This window comes from Scyliorhinus torazame, chromosome 17, assembly GCF_047496885.1.
Source record: "Scyliorhinus torazame isolate Kashiwa2021f chromosome 17, sScyTor2.1, whole genome shotgun sequence".
Classification (NCBI taxonomy): Eukaryota; Metazoa; Chordata; class Chondrichthyes; order Carcharhiniformes; family Scyliorhinidae; genus Scyliorhinus; species Scyliorhinus torazame.
Genome location: NC_092723.1, coordinates 187891243 through 187914617, shown reverse-complemented (window position 1 = coordinate 187914617; position 23375 = coordinate 187891243). Strand labels below are relative to the sequence as shown.

The following is a 23375-nucleotide window of genomic DNA, read 5'->3' as shown; positions in this document are numbered from 1 at the left end:
CGCATATACAGTAAACGGCGTTTGCATATCAATCAATAATGGGCCTGACCCGGTATTCTCTGGGGTCTCCGCGATTCTCCGCCTCCACTGGTGGGGGGGGGGGGGGATTCCCGGCTGTGAGGTCCACTTGTGGTTTTAAAAGTTGTGAAACTGACGCAGTGGCTGCTGAGGGAGAGAGAGGGGGTGCGGAAAGTGTCCAGCATCGCCATAGTTTGCTGACAGTTGTGCCGCTGGCCGGGGGTTGCTTCTGCCAGGGCCGGGGGTAGTAGTGCAGGGCGGCCAGGAGGTGGGCTGTGGGGTCAGGATGGACGGGCGCAGAACACCATTGCCATAACTTGTGCAGAGATAAGTATTTTCTATAACTGGGGCCTAGCCTTAACATTTCCTTATTCCAATATTATGCAAAAATATTTATATTGAACCAATCCAACATCAATTTGCAAAGCACATTCATGTCACTCAGTGATATGAATAAGTTTGCATTGCTTTACACAGTCAATTTATAGATTCCTTGTATTGAATCTCACTTAATTGGGGATAACATATGGTTGTGATATTATGGCCATGTACACAAAACAATCATCTGGATCACGTAATTATCATTACTCAGTACAAATTAATCAAGAAAAGTTTCAATTTGAGCTTGATCTGTTAATGGTTATAAAATCTGAAAAAATTATGAAGTTTGAATGATTACCAAGTCCTATTGTTAACTAAATAGTGAGTCATCTGGTGTACAATTAGTACAGAAACATGCGATCATAAAAGCATCCACGTTGTCTCGAGTACAGTTGCAGCCAGTCTCCTGACTTCCTCTTGTAGCTCGTTGGCTGAACACGAGGCCATTCCTCACCTACAGACAAGAAAGAATAATTCCAATAAAACATTCAATGAGGGAAATTAAGCCAGACCTTTTATCTGTGGTGATATACATCACTGTAAATACACAAGGGGTTAATGCAGATACACTAAGACTAAATAAATACATCAAGGAAGCAGCTTATGCTACATGAAGAAGCAGAACACAACATTATCTGCATCAAAAATCCATGGATAAGAGTTTGAAGTAGCTTGGCATGCCAAGAAAAGTCAGTGCAAGTCACCTTGATGTCACCATTACTGGCATTAGGAATGGAATGGGTTCTAGTGACAGGAAATGAAGGGGGGGGTAGGGGGAACTGATTTTGTTGGATCTCTGCCCACTCTGCAATGTGCAGCCTTCCAGCTGACTGTAAGGTGAGTCGCAGGATTCCAAACCAGCCGAGAAAATCATTACAGAAGCACTGAAGGTATCTTGAAACAGCGTGGCAGTTCCCTGGACAGCTGAGGGGTCATTCAGAGATACAACTCAGCTTCGCCTTCCAGCTCATTGGAATTTGCTGCACAATCCATAACTTTGTCAGGGAAAGAGGCAGAGACAGTCACAGGAGATCCAACGACAGCTAAAAGCAAAGCAGGACAAAAAATTACCCACAAGAGATTCATAGAAACATTGAAATTAGGAGCGGGAGTAGGCCATTCAGCCCTTCCTGCCTACCCCACCATTCAATAGAACCCATTTAGGACTGAAATGAGGAGAAATGTGGAATTCTCTACCACACGAAGCTGCCGAAGCCACGTCACTGAATATATTTAGGAAGGAAATAGATAGATTTCTAGACTCTAAAAGTGTTGAGAAGTATGGGGAGAGCACGGGTGTATGGTATAACCTACACCGTTGGATCCTCATCCTTCTTTAAGATCAAGGAAATTATAGAATTTACAGTGCAGAAGGAGGCCATTTGGCCCATCGAGTCTGCACCGGCCCATGGAAATAGCACCCCACTTAAGCCCACACCCGTAACCCAGTAAGCCCATCAAACCTTTTTAGACACTAAGGGCAATTTAGCAAGACCAATCCGCCTAACATGCACACCTTTGGACTGTGGGATGAAACTGGAGCACCCGGAGGAAACCCACGCAGACACGGGGAGAAACGTGCAGACTCCGCACAGACAGTGACCCAAGCCGGGAATCGAACCCGGGACCCTGGCACTGTGAAGAAACTGTGCTAACCACTGTGCTGCCATGCTGGCCATAGATCGACGCCTGCAGCAATCTGACCGGCAACATCCCCTGAACCATAGAATCCTCAAACATCTTAAATAACACTGGGGCCGGCAACCCGGCAAACCGACACCCTCCAAATCCTCCTCCACAGTCACAGGGGCCTCCAGTTCATCCCCTTTCTCCTGTTCCACCACCGAAACTCCAATACTGAGAATCCATTCTCTGGGGGCTCCGACATGTACAGGTTCTGATAAAACATCTCAAGCGTCTCATAAACTTTGTCTGGGCAGAGACCACTCTATCCCTGCATCTGTAACCTGCACAATTTCCCTGAAAAGCCGCCTGCTGCCTCAGCTGGTGCACCAACAAGCGACTAGCCTTTTCCCATGCCCATAAAAATCCTTCCTCGAACGTCGCAGCAGGCACACCGCTCTATCCATTGACAGCAGCTCAAACTCCAGCTGTAGCTCAGACAGCCCCTCCCCCTATCAGCCAGTACCTCCAGTGTCTGATTGACCGAATGTTGAGGGTCCACCTCCAAGGTGGTATCTACCAACCTCTGCCTTTCCACCCTCTCACTCTTCTCCTAGTGGGTCTGAAAGGAAATGATCTCCCCTCTAACAACTACCTTCAACGCCTCCAACAACGAGAAAGGCAAAATCTCCTCACTCCTATTAAATCTCAGATACTCCTCAATGGTAGAGGAAACCCTGTCACAGAAGCCCTTATCCGCCAGCAGTGATGTATCAAACCTCCACAGAGGGGTGCCCTGAGCCAGGCCAACCCAACACCACATCTGCATAATGCGGTCACAAATCACAATCGCCGGAGGCAGCGGCCTACCCCCGTAAAGAGGTCAATCCTGGAATCCACCTGGTGAACCTAAGAGAAGAACAAAAAATCCTTCTCTCCTGGTTGGGGCAGATCCATTGACCAGCATCACCGGTGCACCCCTAACCACCCACTAACCACCCACTAACCACCCACTAACCACTCACTAACCACCCACTAACCACCCACTAACCACTCACTAACCACCCACTAACCACCCACTAACCACCCACTAACCACTCACTAACCACCCACTAACCACCCACTAACCACCCACTAACCACTCACTAACCACCCACTAACCACCCACTAACCACTCACTAACCACCCACTAACCACTCACTAACCACCCACTAACCACCCACTAACCACCACGTACCTCCCATTTGGATCTGTCAAAATCTTCACCACCAAAAGGCTATCTTCTCATTGATCAGGCCCGGTGTCCCCGGGCCCCTGCTATCAAACCCCGAATGAAACACCTGCCCCACCAACCCTTCCCTAACTCGCAAATGGGGCGCCTGCAACAGCAGTACATCAGCTTTCAAAGTCTTAAGGTGCGCAAACGCCTGGATCCCTTTACCGGGCAACTTAACTCCCCTGTGTGACCAGTCAGATAGGGGGGCACGTTTACAGCCCCTCCTCCACCAGACTCAGCCATTTCCTCCTCATGAGGCCGTCCAGTAACCCTCCAAGGAGGGCCGACACCAGGCCCAGCCAAGATGGCCTCCAAATCCCCCAACACAACAGGACAAAGAAAAGTCCCCAGCCACTGTCAGAAGACTAACCCACCCCTCCTCTCCCCCTTTCCCCTTCCCACCAACTCCACACCCAAACAACCACGCAAACCCCAACCATGCCCACATATACCCCCACCCCACCAAACCCCAACCACCCAATAACCATAACCCCTAAGCTCATACCTAATAAACCCCCACCGTACAAGCCACAGGTAACCCCAACTCCATCCCTTCACTTCCATTGACAAACTATTCTACCTAGCGAGTGGCACCCACACAGAGAACTATTCATACGCCCAAAACCAGCCCCCACCCAAAACCAATACTATTCATTCCAAAAGAAAGTGACATGAACAACAAACAACACCAATCCTACCAACCACCACAATGCAATCAGCATGTAAAGTTACTAAAGAGCCCCATCAAACCATTGATACTAAAAAACAGACAGACAGAAAACCTAAACAACTCTCACCCACTTTCGAACAAATTTTCTGTACAAATACAATTATTTCAACCGCAGTCCATTTCTTTGGTCAAACGCCTCAACTTCCTTGGAAGTCTCGAAGCAGTGGTCCACGGGCTGGAGCAGTGGTCCACAGGCTGGAGCAGTGGTCCACGGGCTGGAGCAGTGGTCCACGGGCTGGAGCAGTGGTCCACAGGCTGGAGCAGTGGTCCACGGGCTGGAGCAGTGGTCCACGGGCTGGAGCAGTGGTCCACGGGCTGGAGCAGTGGTCCACGGGCTGGAGCAGTGGTCCACGGGCTGGAGCAGTGGTCCACGGGCTGGAGCAGTGGTCCACGGGCTGGAGCAGTGGTCCACTGGCTGGAGCAGTGGTCCACGGGCTGGAGCAGTGGTCCACAGGCTGAAGCAGTGGTCCACGGGCTGGAGCAGTGGTCCACAGGCTGGAGCAGTGGTCCACAGGCTGGAGCAGTGGTCCACGGGCTGGAGCAGTGGTCCACAGGCTGGAGCAGTGGTCCACGGGCTGGAGCAGTGGTCCACGGGCTGGAGCAGTGGTCCACGGGCTGGAGCAGTGGTCCACGGGCTGGAGCAGTGGTCCACGGGCTGGAGCAGTGGTCCACGGGCTGGAGCAGTGGTCCACGGGCTGGATTCCCCCAGACGGGGGCTATATCCCCACACCGGAATAAAAACGCTGCTGTTGCACTCCCGAGGAGTTTCCTCAAAAAAAGATAGACCAATTCGCTTCCCTTCAGGGGTCGAGCAGGGAGACGGAGTGCTTCACGCAGCTTCAGCTGCGGATACGGCCCCCGCACTTCCGGTTTCAAGTCCGCAAATACGCATGGCAGCGGACTATAGCGGCCACGCCGAGTGCCTTGGCGGACTCGGACCGCAGAGGCAGCTCCGAAACGTAGGCCCCCCCCTCCCGATCGGCTGCGCACCCTTGCATCGGACCGGCCCGATCTGTCCCCCTGCCACATAAGGCCCCCCCGGTGTCTGATCCCCCCGCCCCCCTCCAGGGTGGCCGTGGACTGAGTCCGCAGCCGCCATGCGCCGTTCCCGAATGGCAATAGGTGGTTAGAACCACACCGTGGGGAGCTCGGCCAGCTGGGAGTGGAGTATCGCTGGGTGGGCCTCCGGCAATGGCCCCCAGCCGCACGGAGTACTCCGCGATCACGCCGATTCTCGGGACCTGGAGAATCGCCGGAGCGGCGCTGGGCCCGAATGTTGATTCTCCGTCCCCATGCCAAATGCGATTTCGGCGGGTGGCTGCGGAGAATCCAGCCCTATGTTTGCGTAGGTCACCCGGAGGCGCTCAGGGGAAATCACGCCAAACCAAGCTTTGTTACGGTGCATGCTACCTTGGCCTTATTGAAAGCTGCACGCCCCGTGCCAGCTCCGCTCCAGCATCCTGGTAAATCCTCACCTCGTGGCCTTCCCTTCTGGCATTCCGGTTCTCCGTTGCCCCCACAAAGCTCCTCCTGTATCCTGGTAGCTGTGGAATTGCACTATAATCGCACGAGGTGACCCACCATCATGAGGCTTCTCCCAGAGCGACCTGTGGGCTCGATCCAGCTCGGGAGGGTCTGCCATTTCCCCATCCCCCACCATCTTCCACAACAACTGTGCTGTGTTTTAGCCCTCAGCCCCCACGGCAACCCATTAACCCTCAACTTCTGCCTTCTCAACCCATATTCCAGGTCATCCACCTTAGCCCTCTTTGTTGTCGGGTCGGCCACCACCCCTTGCCACCTCCCCTCCAGAGACGCGATCTGGTCGCTCTGCCTCAGCAGAGCAACTCCCATCCCCTGCAGCTCCGCACCCTGCTGCTTCACCACCTCGTCCAGCTTAGCCAGGGCCCCTCGATTGCCTTCTCATGGTCTCTCGAGATCTCCAGGCACAGATCCTGCAGTTCCACAGCTAAGAATTAGCAGTTAGTGGGGTGGTCCCATCACTACAATCACCTCCGCCATTTTCTTCTTCACCAAGGCACTCAAAGCTTCCTCTTTTGAAATTTTCTTTCTTCTTCTGTGCCTGACTCGATACCAATTACACATCCCCTTACTGTGGGACGCTCAATCCATCGATTTCAACAAATTTCAGCTGCAATCATCATCGCCGGTCGGGCGAAAAGAACTTAAACTGCAATCTCCGGCGGGAGGCCCCACATGTGCGAACGTTCCTTTACATGCCACACCAGAAGTCCTTAAGAAAACATAATGTCAAGGCTGTACGCCAAAACCACACTGGAAAGAGGGAATGATGCAGGTGGAAGAGGCCCACATACCAACTTGGTACTTTTCATTACAGGGGCTACAGACTAGAACATATATATATTTTTTGAATATAAGCTTAGACTGCCCAATTATTTATTTTCTCAATTAAGGGGCAATTTAGCGTGGCCAATCTTCCACACCTTTGGGTTGTGGGGTTGAGACCCACGCAGACATGGGGAGAATGTGCAAACTCTACACGGAGAGTGACCCGGGCTGGGATCAAACCCGGGTCCTCGGCGCCGTGAGGCAGCAGTGCTAACCATCGTGCCGCCCCAGACTAGACCATATTTTATGCCTGTGAAAGATAGAACTTATAGAACTAATGGTATATTATGTGTACCAATATATTCAAGTCTGTTTGAGTTAATGCTTGCTTCATTGTGAAATGCTTTTTCCAGGCTATAATCTGTTAGACCTCTGCAAGATCAACGAAAGAGATGATGGAAGAGATCAACTTCAGGACCGGTTTGTAACAATAGAGGATAAGGTGAATGTGAAACTGTAGAATTGCAGAAGTTGAGCCATTAAAGGAAATGTGAATCTTGGAAAAACAGGAAACATCTTTATCTGTTGGGTCACAGGAGGTCCATTAACTACCAATGATCAATCCAATCATAGTGGCTAGGACAAACTGTAGCTTAATATGGCATGAGAAGGGTCTCTCAATGGGGTTAAAATACATAACTGGCACACCTAGCTGACATTCGTTTGGTCAACAGAAGAGAAGATAGTGCCTCAGGGAGCATGGAAGCAGTAACTGTCAGAGAGCAGACTCACTGTCTATCGGTTGTCATTTGTAAGCATTAACTTTGTAAAGCTTTGTGGTACTTAATAAACTTTCTGGCTGGATTAAAGAATGTAAGTGTACAGTACCTTGTAGGACAGAACTGGTCAGGAATGAGTGAGATGAGGGTGTTCACTGTCTCGCCCAGATCATCAGGTCCAGGGCTCTCGCTCTTGGTGATGTCATACAGCGAATACAGCAAACTCAAATGTTGAACTGCCCAATGGATTAGCTGTGTATACTATGTGTACACTATCCTCACTACGTGTACACCATGAGGTATGTGTATACTATGTGTACACTATCCTCACTACCTGTACACCATGAGATATGTGTATACTATGTGTACACTATCCTCACTACGTGTACACCATGAGGTATGTGTATACTATGTGTACACTATCCTCACTACGTGTACACCATGCAGTATGTGTATACTATGTGTACACTATCCTCACTACCTGTACACCATGAGGTATGTGTATACTATGTGTACACTATCCTCACTATCTGTACACCATGAGGTATGTGTATACTATGTGTACACTATCCTCACTACCTGTACACCATGAGGTATGTGTATACTATGTGTACACTATCCTCACTACCTGTACACCATGAGATATGTGTATACTATGTGTACACTATCCTCACTAGGTGTACACCATGAGGTATGTGTATACTATGTGTACACTATCCTCACTACGTGTACACCATGAGGTATGTGTATACTATGTGTACACTATCCTCACTACCTGTACACCATGAGATATGTGTATACTATGTGTACACTATCCTCACTACGTGTACACCATGAGGTATGTGTATACTATGTGTACACTATCCTCACTACGTGTACACCATGAGGTATGTGTATACTATGTGTACACTATCCTCACTACGTGTACACCATGCGGTATGTGTATACTATGTGTACACTATCCTCACTACGTGTACACCATGCAGTATGTGTATACTATGTGTACACTATCCTCACTACGTGTACACCATGAGGTATGTGTATACTATGTGTACACTATCCTCACTACGTGTACACCATGAGGTATGTGTATACTATGTGTACACTATCCTCACTACCTGTACACCATGAGATATGTGTATACTATGTGTACACTATCCTCACTATGTGTACACCATGAGGTATGTGTATACTATGTGTACACTATCCTCACTACCTGTACACCATGAGATATGTGTATACTATGTGTACACCATCCTCACTACGTGTACACCATGCAGTATGTGTATACTATGTGTACACTATCCTCACTACGTGTACACCATGCAGTATGTGTATACTATGTGTACACTATCCTCACTAAGTGTACACCACGCGGTATGTGTATACTATGTGTATACTATCCTCACTACGTGTACACCATGCAGTATGTGTATACTATGTGTACACTATCCTCACTACGTGTACACCACGCGGTATGTGTATACTATGTGTATACTATCCTCACTACGTGTACACCATGCGGTAGGGAAATTCACCCTGTCCAAACCACCTCAACTACGCCTTCATTCAAGAGGATTTGGGTGATGAGTCTTGCTGCAATTGTATCGATGAGCCCACACCTGGAGCCCTGTGCACAGTTTTGGTCTCCGTAACCAAGAGGGAGTGCAGCAAAGATTCACCAGACTGATTCTTGGCATGGCAGGACTGCCTTACGAGGAGAGGTTGGGTTGAGTATTCCTGTGTTCACTGGAGCTCAGAGCTCAGCATGGTAAACGCAGAAGGATATTTCCCGCTGGGGGTCCAGAACCAGGAACACAGACTCAGAATAAGAGGTAGGTCGTTTAGAATTATTTGTCTTTCATTAATTTATGGGATATGGGCATTGCTGGTTGGCCAGCATTTGTTTCACATCTCCAGTTACCCTTCCGAAGGTGGTGGTGAGCTGCCTGCTTGAACTTCTGCAGTCCATATGGTGTAGGTACACCCCCAGTGCTGTTAGAGACGGGGTTCCAGGATTTTGACTCAGCGACAGTGAAGGAATGGCAATATATTTCCAAGTCAGGATGCTGAGAGACTTGGAGTCAAACCTCCAGGTGGTGGGGTTCCCAGGTATTTGCTGCTCTTGTCCTTCTGGATGGTAGTGGGCGTGGGTTTGGAAGGTGGTGTCGTAGAAACCTTGGTGGGTTACTGTAGCGCATCTTGTAGATGGTACACATGGCTGCCACTGTTCGTCGGTGGTGGGGGGACTAACTGTTTATGGAAGGGGCAACAGTCAAGAGGGCTGCTTTGTCCGAGATGGTGTTAAACCTCCTGAGTGCTGCACTCATCCAGGCAGGTGGAGAGTATTCCATCACACTCCTGACTTGTGCCTTGTAGATGGTGGACAGGCTTTGGGGAGTCAGAAGGTCGGTTACTCACTGCAGGATTACTTGTCTTTGACCTGCTCCTGTAGCCACAGTATTAATATGGCTGGTCCGGTTCAGTTTCTGATCATGGTAGCCCCCAGGATGTTGATTGTGGGGGATTCAGCGATGGTAATGCCATTGAATGCCAAGGATCATTGATTGGGGAGACTTCCGGTGACAGCGGGCGGGAGGCGGCCGCACAATGGAGGGCTCCCGTTCGGCAACGGCATTTTCGGGGCTTTAAGCCCGGTCCCAGGGTCCACGGAGGCGGCAGAAGCAGGGAGAAGGCACGGAGGAGGCACAGTGAAGACACAGGAGGAAAAAAAGAACAAAGAAAAACGTCGAGGGTGAGCAAGAAAATGGCCGGAAAAAAAACGGCTGAAGGTCCGTCGGGGAGTGGAAAGGTCACCGCGGGGTCACCAAGGAAAATGGAGGCTGGAGCACCAGGGAAGGCCGCACTGCTTACGGCTGAAGAAATAACTAAGGTGATGGCTGTGGAATTTGAAAAGCAGTTGGCGCAGATTGCGAAATGCATGGAGACGGTGAGGAAGGAGATGAGGGAGGTTTTGAGTGTGCTGGTGGAGGAGGCGGTTTCCCCGGTGAGGACGGAGGTGGCGAGCGCAGTGGAGGAGGTGTGAGAGCAAGGGGAGGCGCTGAAGGAAGTGGAGGAGACGTTATTGCAGCACGGTGATCAACTTGCCTCGATGGGGAAAGAGATGAGGAAGGTGATGGATACTAACAAGGATCTACGAGGAAAAATGGAAGATCTGGAAAACAGATCCAGGCGACAGAATTTGAGGATTGTGGGGCTGCCCGAAGGAGTTGAAGGACCGAAGCCGACTGAGTATTTTGCCGCGATGTTGGCAAAACTATTGGGGGAGGGGGAGGATCCCTCCCAATATGAACAGGATTGGGCTCATCGGTCGTGGAGGCCTGTACCAAAGGCGAGTGAGCCGCCAAGGGCAGTGACTCTGTGCTTCCGTAGGTACAGTGTGAAGGAGAAGGTCCTGAGCTGGGCCAAGCAGAAGCGGGTGGTGCAGTGGGCTGGAGCTGGTATACGTGTATACCAGGACGTTACGGTGGAGCTGGCAAGGAGGCGGGCTGCCTTCAACCGGGTGAAGAGGGTACTGTACATTAGCAAGGTGCGGTGCGGCATTGTATATCCAGGGAAGCTGAGGGTGACTTACAAGCTCAGGGACTTTTATTTTGGAACGGTGGAAGCAGCGGAGGAGTTTGCGAAAGCAGAAGGACCGTGGCAGAACTGAGAAATTGAGGAATGGCCATGTGCCGATGTAACCTCATGACTGACTGTATTTTCTTCTTTTTTGTATCACTGCGCGCGGGTGTAGAGACTAAAGGAGCCAATGTGGTATATATTTGGACAAGGGAAGGGACGGGACTTTCACTCAAAATGAGGGTTCTTTGGGGTGTAGGTGGATATGCGGGGTTTGTGTGCTAAAAGGGGATCTTTGGGCTTTCCGAGGGCAGGGCAAGGGGGGAAGGGACCCGGGCGGGGGCCTCCACGCTGGCCGGTTTAAGCCGGCCAGTGAACGGGAGTGAGGTGGGGTGAGGGGCTGCGGCCATCGGAGCCTGGCAGAACAGGGTCCGAGTGGTCTAGCCGGGGTGGAAAGTTGGGGGGAAGGAACCGAGGTTGGGAGGAGGAGATTTACAAGAGGCAATGGACGGGAGGAGCTGGAGACCTGGGGCGACATTCTCCGACCCCCCCCGCTGGGACGGAGAATCGCCGGGGGCTGGCGTGAATCCCGCCCCCGCCGGTTGCCGAAGTCTCCGGCACAGGATATTCGGCGGGGGCGGGAATCGCGCCACGCCGGTTGGCGGGCCCCCCGCTCGATTCTCCGGCCCGGATGCGCCGAAGTCCCGCCGATAAATTGCCTGTCCCGCCGGCGTAAATTAAATCACCTACCTTACCGGCGGGACAAGGCGGCGCGGGCGGGCTCCGGGGTCCTGGGGGGGGCGCGGGGAGATCTGGCCCCGGGGGGTGCCCCCACGGTGGCCTGGCCCGCGATCGGGGTCCACCGATCCGTGGGCGGGCCGGTGCCGTGGGGGCACTCTTTCCCTTCCGCCTCCGCCACGGTCTCCGCCATGGCGGAGGTGGAAGAGACTCCCTCCACTGCGCATGCGTGGGAAACTGTCAGCGGCCGCTGACGCTCCCGCGCATGCGCCGCCCGATTTCCGCGCCAGCTGGTGGGGCAACAAAGGTCGTTTCCGCCAGCTGGCGGGGCGGAAATTCCTCCGGCGTAGGCCTAGCCCCTCAATGTTGGGGCTCGGCCCCCAAAGATGCGGAGCATTCCGCACCTTTGGGGCGGCGCGATGCCGTCTGATTGGCGCCGTTTTGGGCGCCAGTTGGCGGACATCGCGCCGTTTCCGGAGAATTTCGCCCCTGGGGTGGGGGGGGGGGGGTGGGGGAGCTGTGTAAGATTAAGGGTGACTACGGGTAATCCCTGATTCCTTTTCGTCATTTGTTTATGTAAACATGCGGGTTGAGGTTTGGGGGTTGGTGGGCGGATGGTGTGGTGTTGGGTGCTCTGGTGCACAGATGAGCCAACACAGTTGTATGTGGTACAACTCTATTTTATTATAACTCTTATAATACAGTTCGTTCTGGATACTCTGCACGTGCTGTCTCCCTGAATGTGTTTGGTGGCAGATGTGTCCTGGTTCCTGCTCTGCAGCTAATACTGACCACCGGGGGTCGTGTCTGTGCTTTTATATCTTTCTGTCATTGGTTGTGGTGTTGTGTGTTCTGATTTGTCTGTTGGTGTGTCTATCATGATGTGTATGTTTGAATATCATGACATCCCCCTTTTTACAAAGATATGTGCCTACGTGGTTATAAATATAAGTGTGTCGTGCGTGCATCTAAGAGTGTGTGTGTGTGTTGTGTACAGCGTGTGTATATGACGTAACTATTTACATGGGGCGATGTCGGGTGCGTCACACTAACAAGGTTGTACCATAACAAAACTTGAATACGAGAGAAAAAAAAAAAAAACGTGAACATTGGTCTGGTCAGACGATATCTGGAACAATAAACAACAACAGGTTATAATACAGAAGTGTTTGACTTTTTGAACGTATGAACAGCGTTATAAGTCCAGTCTAATGGGTGACCGCCTCAAGAATGGGCTGGTCCTCAAGCCGGTTCAGCTGTGGAGATTTGGGGTCACACTGGTTCACCTTGGACTGTTGGGAGGTGATGCTGTTGCCGAAGTCTCTACTTTACCATTTGTTGTACTTCGTGCAGTGCTTGGTTTTTTTCATTCGTGCAAATATAACATTCAACATCTTTGTTAGTGGTGCCTTGGCTGTGGTTTGGTTCTGGTGGCGATGGAAGGGGCATGATCCGTGGCATCTCCACGAAGTCATCCTTGGGAACCAGTGGAGGATCCGGCGTGTGCGTACGGTTCAGTTGCGAGCGTGGAAGGCGGCGCAAAGCTCGCTGATTGCGCCTACGCACCAATCCATCCGCCCTGCATGCCAGGAACAAGGTGGAGTCCTTTTTCTTTTTATGTTTGTGGTGGACGGCATCTTGTAGCCGATGGGTCGTTGCCATCGAAGTAGCACCATCACTAATATCATGCAAGGCGATGACTGTGCCAGATGTGGAAGTTGGCCGAGACCGTGCACGCTGGTTCCGGCCACCTGCTGTGCCGGAAGGGCGACTCCGCAGAGAAACGTCGAAGCATGTCGCCTTGGAGAGAGAATTGTTGCTCGCATCAACGTCTGGCGATGGCGCGAATTGGTGTGTCCATCTTGGACCGCCGGTGCTGGTTGACACTGCCGACCCAGTGGGACTGCCACGCGATCCATTCCCTGTCGCCGTGGCATCCGCCGTCACCCTGAGCGTGCCATCACCGAGGCCGCGACACCGCCCGTCCGGAGCAAGGTCTGGCGTGCGCAAATCAGAGTCGGCGCTTGGCTGCTCCCCATCTGGAGTCCGGTCTGCCTTCCGTCGATGCCCCCCGTCCGGAGTCCCAACAGGTTCACTGGAGGCAGCCGAGATTCCCTGAAGCTGCACTTCTGGAGTCGGAACATGCAGGAATGCACCAACCAGTGGAGAGGCTCGAGCCATCGAGGGTGGAAGCGGTGCGCCGCCACCGCAGTCGTCAGTGGTCCCACCGTGATCGTCGAGTGCCTCGGTACGCACTAGGCGAGGTCTGTCACCTTGCACCTTTTGCATGGGAAGTGGGATGCTGTCGTCACTCGTCTCACATCCCGTGGATAGATCCTCATTAGCAGCTTGCTGTTCACTAGGGTTGGATAAATTGTCAGAGTTTTCATCTGGTGGTGCACACCATGTCGGTGGACTGTCATTGTCTTGCCGTTGTCCTTCATTTGGGCTTTTCTTCTTTGGAATTTTAAATCTTCCCCCAGACATTGCAGAACCTTGTTTATTACCCCCAAATTCTCCCATATGTATGGTCTCGAATATAGGATCCAATGTTTCTATCGACATTGTACTATTTTCCAAAGAACATTCCGTTTCACTTTTCTTCTCAGGTACCTCATATGTATCTTTGTCTAATGTACATGCCTTCATGGTCTCTGGGTCTGATTTTGCTGGGACTGGCATGGTCACAGTCTCTCTTTTACTGTTCTCAATTGCCCACATTATACTCCCCATACATAACTGCTTAATCACTGGGGTTAGTGTGGTACAATGGATAATCGGGTCGACCTTATCTGCATCTTCACCATTAGTGGAAAGCACACTTGGTTCACTTGAAACTGCTGTGGGTTTTAAATTCGTTATCTGGCTACTCGATGTCGGTGTCCTCAGGATTCTTGCTCCAATGTTCTGCTCATTTATCAGTGGAGTGTGTATAGGTTCAATGCAATTAATGTTCCCCTCAAGGTTTGAAGAGTCATTACTGACTAACTGCTGGTCTCCGAAGTTGGGATTTTGCGGCGTTGTGTTGAAGGGAGACATTTGTCCCTGCTGTAGATATGATTCAGGTTGTGTTATTTCCATTACCTGAGGATCAATGTCTTGTCCATTTTTTCGATCCGTACTAAAACACTGGCAATTCTCAGTCTGCTCCTTGCAAGTTAAACATTCAATAAATTTCTTTAGCAAATCCTCAGCATCCTTCTGTGGCCGTGCAGCATTATTAATCTCTGTTCGGCTATAATGATCCTGAAGGTCAGCGCATAAACCTTTTTTCTTCGGGCTTGGACGAGGCGATTCCTTTGGCTTGTCTTCAGTTGGGCTTGAACAGTCATCAGCGCTGTGCCCTTCATTGTAGCATGAGAGACCTTCATGGTCATGCTGCTGTGTAGTGGAGCATGGTAGGCTGTTATAGCCTTCTTGCTGTTCACGTGAGCATGGCAGACTTGCATCATCTACCGCTGGTTGGTCAGGAGAGGTTGCTGGACCCTCATGGTCTTGTTCCTGCAAGGACTGCACATTGGAGTCTTGCGTTGCTTCTATCGTGGAGGCTGTCCACGAGCTCTCTGTGGAGGCTTGTGACACTGGAGTCACTTCTTGTTCGTGCAAGGACTGCGCTCTGGAGTCTTGCGTTGCTTCTATCGTGGAGGCTGTCCACGAGCTCTCTGTGGAGGCTTGTGACACTGGAGTCACTTCTTGTTCGTGCAAGGACTGCGCTCTGGAGTCTTGCGTTGCTTCTATCGTGGAGGCTGTCCACGAGCTCTCTGTGGAGGCTTGTGACACTGGAGTCACTTCTTGTCCGTGCAAGAACTGCGCTCTGGAGTCTTGCATTTCTGCAATTGTGGAGTCTGTCCACGAGCTTGCTGTGGAGGCTTGTGACACTGGAGTCACTTCTGGTTCATGCGAGGACTGCGCTCTGGAGTCTTGCATGTCTTCTTTCATAGAGTCGGGAACGTTGAGCGGGACGTGGACCACGCTCTGTGTGGCAGCAGGGCGCTCTCCGTGTGCTTGCACCGCTCCCTGTCTGTTAATGTCAGGCTGCAGCATCATCCGGTACTGATAAGTTGGAACGTCATATCTGCTGGATTGAAGATCCTCAAATCCGAAAAATGAATCCGCATCTGCGTCGGATTCAATGTGGGCGCCGCCAATGTGCAACACGAAAGGTTCGTCCGAGTCATAGTCGTATAGGACCACGGAGCTATCATTGGGCTCGCGAGGTCCGGAAACACTGTAAAGATCGTCATCGAAGTATTCGAGGTCGGAATCATCGGCTTGTGCGTAGGTAACTGCTTGTCGGAGGGTTCTTCGGAGGTCAAATTCATCTCCTGGGTCAATTTGCGGCACTGTGCTGTCATTCCAGGTGCGGGAAGGTTGTTTTACAGCTTTTTGTTTTTTTGATTTGGGACGTTTCCCTTTTAAATTGGATTTGGGACGTTTCCCCTTTAAATTGGTGCAGTCTGGGGCCTCTAACATCCTGACGCTCGGTATGTAGCACGTAGGAAGCGACTGCGCATGCTCAGATCGCTGTTCCTTTACCGATGGCCGTTCTCTTGACTGCGCATGCGCAGCATCTCGCGCATGCGCAAACGATACTTCCGGTTCTGCGCACTGCTCGCGCAACTGTGCTAGCGTGATACCTTTAGCAAGATGGCCGCCGACCTCGACCCAGCCCTCTCTCAGGCCCGGGATTTCGGCCTCTGGGAATTCGGGCTCCGGGATCCCAGCCACGAGGTGAGTACTGCAGCTTTTCTTACCTTTACTTGCCGATTGGATTGCGTTTTCTTCACAGTACTTGGAGAATTTGTCCAGGACTGCCTGGTAATCGTACCTTTGCTGCCTCCTGAAGAACCTGAACCTTCTGAATATTTCTCTTGCCCTTGCACCGGCGACGGTGAGGAGAAATTCAATTTTTTCCCTATCATCCAGGTCTTTGAGTTCAGCTGCCACCAGGAACAATTCGAACATTTGCCGGAATCGCCGCCAGTTTTCGCGGAGGTCGCCGTAGCACTGGAGCGGCTGCGGAACCGGGAGCTCTATCATTTTGCCTGGGCACTGCTGGTTGTCTGTGTACACTGAGGTATGCCGGCAGGTATCGATCCACTCCTGTACCATGTGGTGTTGGGTGCTCTGGTGCACAGATGAGCCAACACAGTTGTATGTGGTACAACTCTATTTTATTATAACTCTTATAATACAGTTCGTTCTGGATACTCTGCACGTGCTGTCTCCCTGAATGTGTTTGGTGGCAGATGTGTCCTGGTCCTGCTCTGCAGCTAATACTGACCACCAGGGGTTGTGTCTGTGCTTTTATATCTTTCTGTCATTGGTTGTGGTGTTGTGTGTTCTGATTTGTCTGTTGGTGTGTCTATCATGATGTGTATGTTTGAATATCATGACAGATGGGATCGTTGTTATTATGGGGACTGACATATCTTGCTGATTATTGTTTATTGTTGATGGATGTCAATGTGGGAGAAAATGTGAAAAAGGAGGAGAATTTAAAAATTTTTTTAAAAAAAGGATGATTGATTGGATTCTCTCTTTTTGGAGTTGGTCATTTCCTGACACTCGTGTGGCGCGAATGTAACTTTTCACTGTCAGTCAAGCTTGGATATTGTCCAGGTCTTGCTGCATTTGGACATGGAGTACTTCATTATCTGAGGAGTCAGAAATGGTGCTGAACATTGGTGCAGTCATCAACGAACATTCCCACTTTTGACCTTATGAGGGAAGGAAGGTCGTTGATGAAGCAGCTGAAGATGGTTGGGCCTAGGACACTATCCTTTTTAAAAAATAAATTTAGAGTCCCCAATTCATTTTTTCCAATTAAGGGGCAATTTAGCGTGGCCAATCCACCTAGCCTGCACATCTTTGGGTTGTGGGGGTGAAACCCACGCAAACACGGGGAGAATGTGCAAACTCCACACAGACAGTGACCCAGAGCCGGGATCGAACCTGGGACCTCGGTGCCGTGAGACTGCCAGTGCTACCACTGCGCCACCGTACTGCCCCCTAGGACACTACCCTGAGGAACTCCTGCAGTGATGTCCTGGAGCTGAGATGATTGACTGCCAATCACCACAACTATCTTCCTTTGTGCCGGGTATGACTCCAACCAGCGGAGAGTTTTCCCCTGATTCCCATTGACTCCAGTTTAGCTCGGGCTCCTTGATGCCACACTCGGTCAAACGCTGCCTTGATGTCGAGGGCAGTCACTCTCACTTCACCTCTGGCATTCAGCTCTTTTGTCCATGTTTGAACCAAGGCTGTAATGAGCTCAGGAGCTGAGTGACCCTTGCGGAACCCAAACTGAGCGTCCGTGAGCAGGTTATTGCTGAGTAAGTGCCGCTGGATAGTGCTGTCGATGACTCCTTCCATCACTTTGCTGATGATGGAGAGTAGACTGATGGGGCAGTAATTGGCTGGGTTGGATTTGTCCTATTTCTTGTGTACAGGACACACCTGGGCAATTTTTCACATTGCCGGGTAGATGCCAGTGTTGTAGCTGTACTGGAACAGCTTGGCTAGGGGTGCGGCAAGGTCTGGAGCACGGTTTCAATACTATTGTTGGAATATTGTCAGGGCCCAGAACCTTTGCAGTATCCAGTGCCTTCAGCCGTTTCTTGATATTCGTGTGGAGTGAATCCTATTAGCTGAAGACTGACATCTGTGATGCTGGGACCTCCGGAGCAGACTGGGATGGATCATCCACTCAGCACTTCTGGCTAAAGATTACTGCAAATGCCTCAGCCTTATCTTTTGCACATTTCTGCTGGACTCCTCCATCATTGAGGATGGGGATATTTGTGGAGCCAGTGAGTTGTTTAATTGTCTATCACCATTCATGGCTGCATGTGGTAGGACTGCGGAACCGCTTCACTCTATTACTTGCTGCTTATGCTGTTTGGCACACAAGTAGTCCTGTGTTGTAGCTTCATCAGATTAACACCTCATTTTTAGGCATGCCTGGTGTTGCACCTGGCATGCTCTCCCACACTGAATATATTCAAGAGAGAGATCAATGGATTTCTAGATATTAAAGATAGTGAGGGATATGTGGATAGTGCAGAGAAAACGGTGTTGAGGTAGATCAACCATAACCTAGGTGAATGGTGGAGAAGGCTGGAGGGGCCGAATGGTCTACTCCTACAAGACCATAAGACATCGGAGCAGAATTAGGCCACTCGGCCCATCGAGTCTGCTCCGCCATTCAATCATGGCTGATATTTTTCTCATCCCCATTCTCCTGCCTTCTCCCCATAACCCCTGATCCCCTTATTAATCAAGAACCTATCTATCTCTGTCTTAAAGACACTCAGTGATTTGGCCTCCACAGCCTTCTGCGGCAAAGAGTTCCACAGATTCACCATCCTCCTCATCTCTTTAGCCCCTTCAGTCTGAGATTGTGTCCTCTGGTTCTAGTTTTTCCTACAAGTGGAAACATCCTCTCCACGTCCACTCTATCCAGGCCTCGCAGTATCCTGCAAGTTTCAATAAGATCCCCCCTCATCCTTCTAAACTCCGAGTACAGACCCAGAGTCCTCAACCGTTTCTCATACACGTTTTTCATTCCAGGGATCATTCTTGTGAACCTCCTCTCGAGCCTTTCCAAGGCCAGCACATCCTTCCTTAGATAAGGGGCCCAACCCACTCACAATACTTCAAATGGGGTCTGACCAGAGCCTTATACAACCTCAGAAGTACATCCCTGCTCTTGTTTTCTAGCCCTCTCGACATGAATGCTAACATTGCATTTGCCTTACCAACTGCTGACTGAACCTGCACGTTAACCTTAAGAGAATCGTGAACAAGGACTCCCAAGTCCCTTTGTGCTTCTGCTTTCCTCAGCATTTCCCCATTTAGAAAGTAGTCTATGGCTCCATTCCTCCTTCCAAAGTGCAAAACCGCACACTTTCCCACATTGTATTTCACCTGCCACTTCATTGCCCACTCTCCTAGCCTGTCCAAATCCTTATGCAGCCCCCCTGCTTCCTCAATACTACCTGTCCTTCTACAGATCTTTGTATCATCTGCAAACTTAGAAACAGTGTCTTCAGTTCCTTCTTCCAGATCATTAATGTATATTGTGAAAGGTTGTGGTCCCAGCACAGACCCCTGAGGTACACCACTAGTCACCGGCTGCCATCCTGAAAAAGACCCCTTTATCCCCTGTCTATTAACAGTAAGCGAGTAGTTCCTACATGCTGTGTGTCTGAGCACGTTCCGGGAGAGCTCCATGTTGCCACCACATCATCCCTATAGCTCATGACCACCCGGTCAACATCTTCCCCATTATTAGGACAACTGATAGCACTGAGGTGTAACAGTGTAGGACAGTCACAAATATAAACTGTCCACACGCATAAAATTAAACAGGGCTAACAACATCTAATTATTTACAATGTGCAAAATATGGATTGGCCGACTGCAGCTGGCACATTGCCCATCACGTCTACCCCCCCCCATTAAAACAAAGTCCATTCATTGAGCAGTTCATCACAGAGTCCTTGAACCTTGGATTTGGTTGGCTTAGACGCCTCGAGTGTGTGCTTGTACCAGCTGGCTTTGCTAGAGATGTCCTTGAGGTGTTGTCTTCTGTGTGAATGACATCAGGTGTCCTCGTGGTGTACCGAGAGGCTGCTAAGCTTGCTGCATTGGCCTCTGGAGGGCCTCCATTGCCATTGGTATGGAGGGTTAGGATTGCAGGCTGGATGCATGGTGTACAGTGGTGGTTGATGGTGCAGACCCTGCAGCGCGACTCAGCCATTTCACCTTACAAGCCACCGGGAGCTTTATAATAGGGATTGTTTTCTGTTTTCTTCATCTTCCCAACTGAAGAGATCGAGGTCAATCCTCTCAGATGAATATCCATTTATCAAATTGGGCAGCAGAAGACATTATGAGGATTCAGTTTTATTGTGTGTTACAGTGCCAGCTGATGTTACTGCTGGACAAGTCAAATCCCAGGGTGTAACCAGGCTTGGTAGATCCTAACTTTTATTTTTTGTTTAGATACGTGGAAGGCAGCAACTGAACAAAGTCACAAGAGTCACTTGATGAACTTTTAACAAAAGAAAAAACATTTAATAAACCCCAAAAGATGAACAATGATACAGTACTTCACCCCAACTATATCTTTACAGATTTATAAGGGTAACACAAGTTACAATCTTAGTTGTGGGTGTGGAGGACGAGTGTGGGCGGTGTGGGAGGGGCCCAGCTAATCGTGTGCACATGTTCTGGTCGTGTCCTAAGCTCATAGGATTCTGACTAGGTCTCTTTCTGCAGCACCATGTCGGCGATTCTACAAATAGGGCCCATATTTGGGGTGTCAGGCTTGCCTGAACTGCAGACAAGGGCAGATGTCCTGGCCTTCGCCTCGCTGATTGCTCAAAGGATGGTGCTGCTGGGGTGGAGGTCAGCTCCTCCACACAGTGCCTCGGAGTGGCTGGGGGACCTGATGGGGTTTTTATATCCCGAGAAAGTTACGTGCACCCTGAGGGTGGTAATTGAGGGGTTATACACGAGTTGGCAGCCGTTTATCCTGTACTTTAAAGAGCTGGGGTGAAATTCTCCCCCAACGGCGCGATGTCCGCCGACTGGCACCAAAAACGGCGCCAATCAGACGGGCATCGCGCCAGCCCAAAGGTGCGGAATGCTCCGCATCTTTGGGGACCGAGCCCCAACATTGAGGGGCTAGGCCGGCGCCGGAGGGATTTCCGCCCCGCCAGCTGGCGGAAATGGCGTTTGTGGGCAACGCCAGCTGGCGCGGAAATGAGGCGCATGCGCGGGAGCGTCAGCGGTCGCTGACAGTTTCCCGCGCATGCGCAGTGGGGAGAGTCTCTTCCGCCTCCGCCATGGTGGAGGCCGTGGCGGAGGCGGAAGGGAAAGTGTGCCCCCACGGCACAGGCCCGCCCGCGGATCGGTGGGCCCCGATCGCGGGCCAGGCCACCGTGGGGGCACCCCCCAGGGTCAGATCGCCCCGCGCCCCCCTCCAGGACCCCGGAGCCTGCCCACGCCGCCTGGTCCCGCCGGTAAATACCAGCTTTGATTTACGCCGGCGGGACAGGCAATTTCTGGGCGGGACTTCGGCCCATTCGGGCCGGAGAATTGAGCGGGGGGTCCCGCCAACCGGCGCGACCCGATTCCCGCCCCCGCCCAATCTACGGTACCGGAGACTTCGGCGGGGGCGGGATTCATGGCGGCCAACGGCCATTCTCCAACCCGGCGGGGGGGTCGGAGAATGACGCCCCAGGTCACCGTTAGCTGTGAGGTGGGGTGAGGGCGGGGCTGAACTTGGGGAGGGGGGTCTTTCTGCTGGTGGTCGTGCCGCATTGGGCAGGGGGGGGGAAGATTTTGGGGGGTTTGTTTATTGTGTTATTGTTTATGTATAAAATTTGACAAATGTGAATAAATACCTCCGTCTGTATAAAAAGGCTATGTTGAACAGGATGGTGCCTGATGCGGGAGAGGAAGTGGGTTCTATTGGAGATGGAGGACTCCCAAATTCAATGTTATTGTGTTACAATGCCAGTTGATGTTATAACTGGCTGGGAAGATCCCAGAATTGAACCCTGGCTCAGAAGACCACAATTTATCTTTTTTTAAGAAAATGTGGAGAAACAGAGTCATAGGTCTGGTAATTAGCTTTAACAACAAGAAAAAAAAAATCTGTTAAACATGAAAGAATTGGCTAATGGTACAATCCGCCTTTATTCCCCTCTTAACTTAACAATTACACACAAAAAATGGCAAAATGTCAGCTCCGGTAAGGAAAAGGTGCAGATTTTGAGCCTCTTTGCCAAATAAAGTGAGTGGGCGTGGATTGCGATAACACTCTGGCAGGGTGGGGCCTCTTAGAGCCGGTTCCCAGCTCCAAGCAGACCAGGCCGCCATTATAAAGGGCGTACCGACCAGCGCTGCAGTCGAACGGCCTCCAGCCCACTTCATGGAGGAGTCTCGGGGGCTCGTCTCACTCCCTCCCACCACCGACATTCATTGCTGGAAAATCACCCTCTCCCCGCCCGCTCGCTACACATATATGCAACCCCCCCATGGGGCTCCCACTAAGGTCTGGCCTGGCACTTCCACTTGGCTCAGGTTGGCAGTGCCAAATTGACAGTGCCAAACTGTGCCAGGGGGCATTGCCCTGGACATTTCCCATTACACAAACACACACTCAAGGGGGAGCTATATTTACCTCTTCACCCCTGGACGGACGCTTTGACTGCCTAACATCCGGCCACACCTTTTGGAAACCTCAGCGACGTGACGTCATGCCGGCACCCGGTGAATATTCCATGAGGGGGAAGGTCTGGAGTGAGTGCTAACTAATAACCTGGTGATGTAATAAATTGAAGTTCCCAAGCTCGTGCGGCACGATTTGCAACGTTCCACCTGAGGGGGGGGGCGGGGGGGTGAAAATTCCAAAACCCAATCACGTCGAGTTTCTCACGGGCGGAGGTTGCAGGCACAAACTCTACCCCTCATCTTACTGCACCAACATCTCCTTCTGTTCCCTCGGCCCGCAAATGTCTGAACTAGTTTTCCCTCAAATGAATCGAAGCAAAAGACCTCAGCTACACTTCGTAGTAGCAAATTCACACTCTAATTCTACGCAGACTAAAAATTCCTTTGAGAGCTGGTAAATTGGAATTTTATTTTTCTATGCAGTTATTAAACTTGTTGTCTTAAAGATTAAAGACACAAGTCAGAAGTGTGAACGTACGTACCAGTAATGATGTTGTGACTGTGCCTCTTTGGATGGAATTCAGGAATATTAGCACAAGGTGGCTGATGGTATCGGATATCAAGCATTGAAGAATAAGAAGTGGAGTAATTTTGACTGCAACTTGTCGGGTTAGTTATTTCTTTCATTGCTAGGCCCCGTGTACCTCTTGTTCGATTCTCATTAACTACTTTGTTCAGAATCCTGCGC

The 23375-nt window shown here is 50.9% G+C and overlaps 1 protein-coding gene across 1 annotated transcript in view; it reads right to left on the bottom strand.

Moving 5' to 3' along the window:
* Positions 1–495: 495 nt before the first annotated feature.
* LOC140394516 (uncharacterized) overlaps positions 496–23375 on the bottom strand; it is a 67173-nt gene continuing 44293 nt past the window's right edge. The window contains exons 4-5 of the mRNA XM_072481859.1: positions 23170–23374; positions 496–853 (exon numbers count right to left, since the gene is read on the bottom strand). Of these exons, the coding sequence (XP_072337960.1) occupies positions 741–853; positions 23170–23374 (318 nt within the window). The 3' untranslated portion in view covers positions 496–740. The remainder of the gene's footprint in view (positions 854–23169; position 23375) is intronic.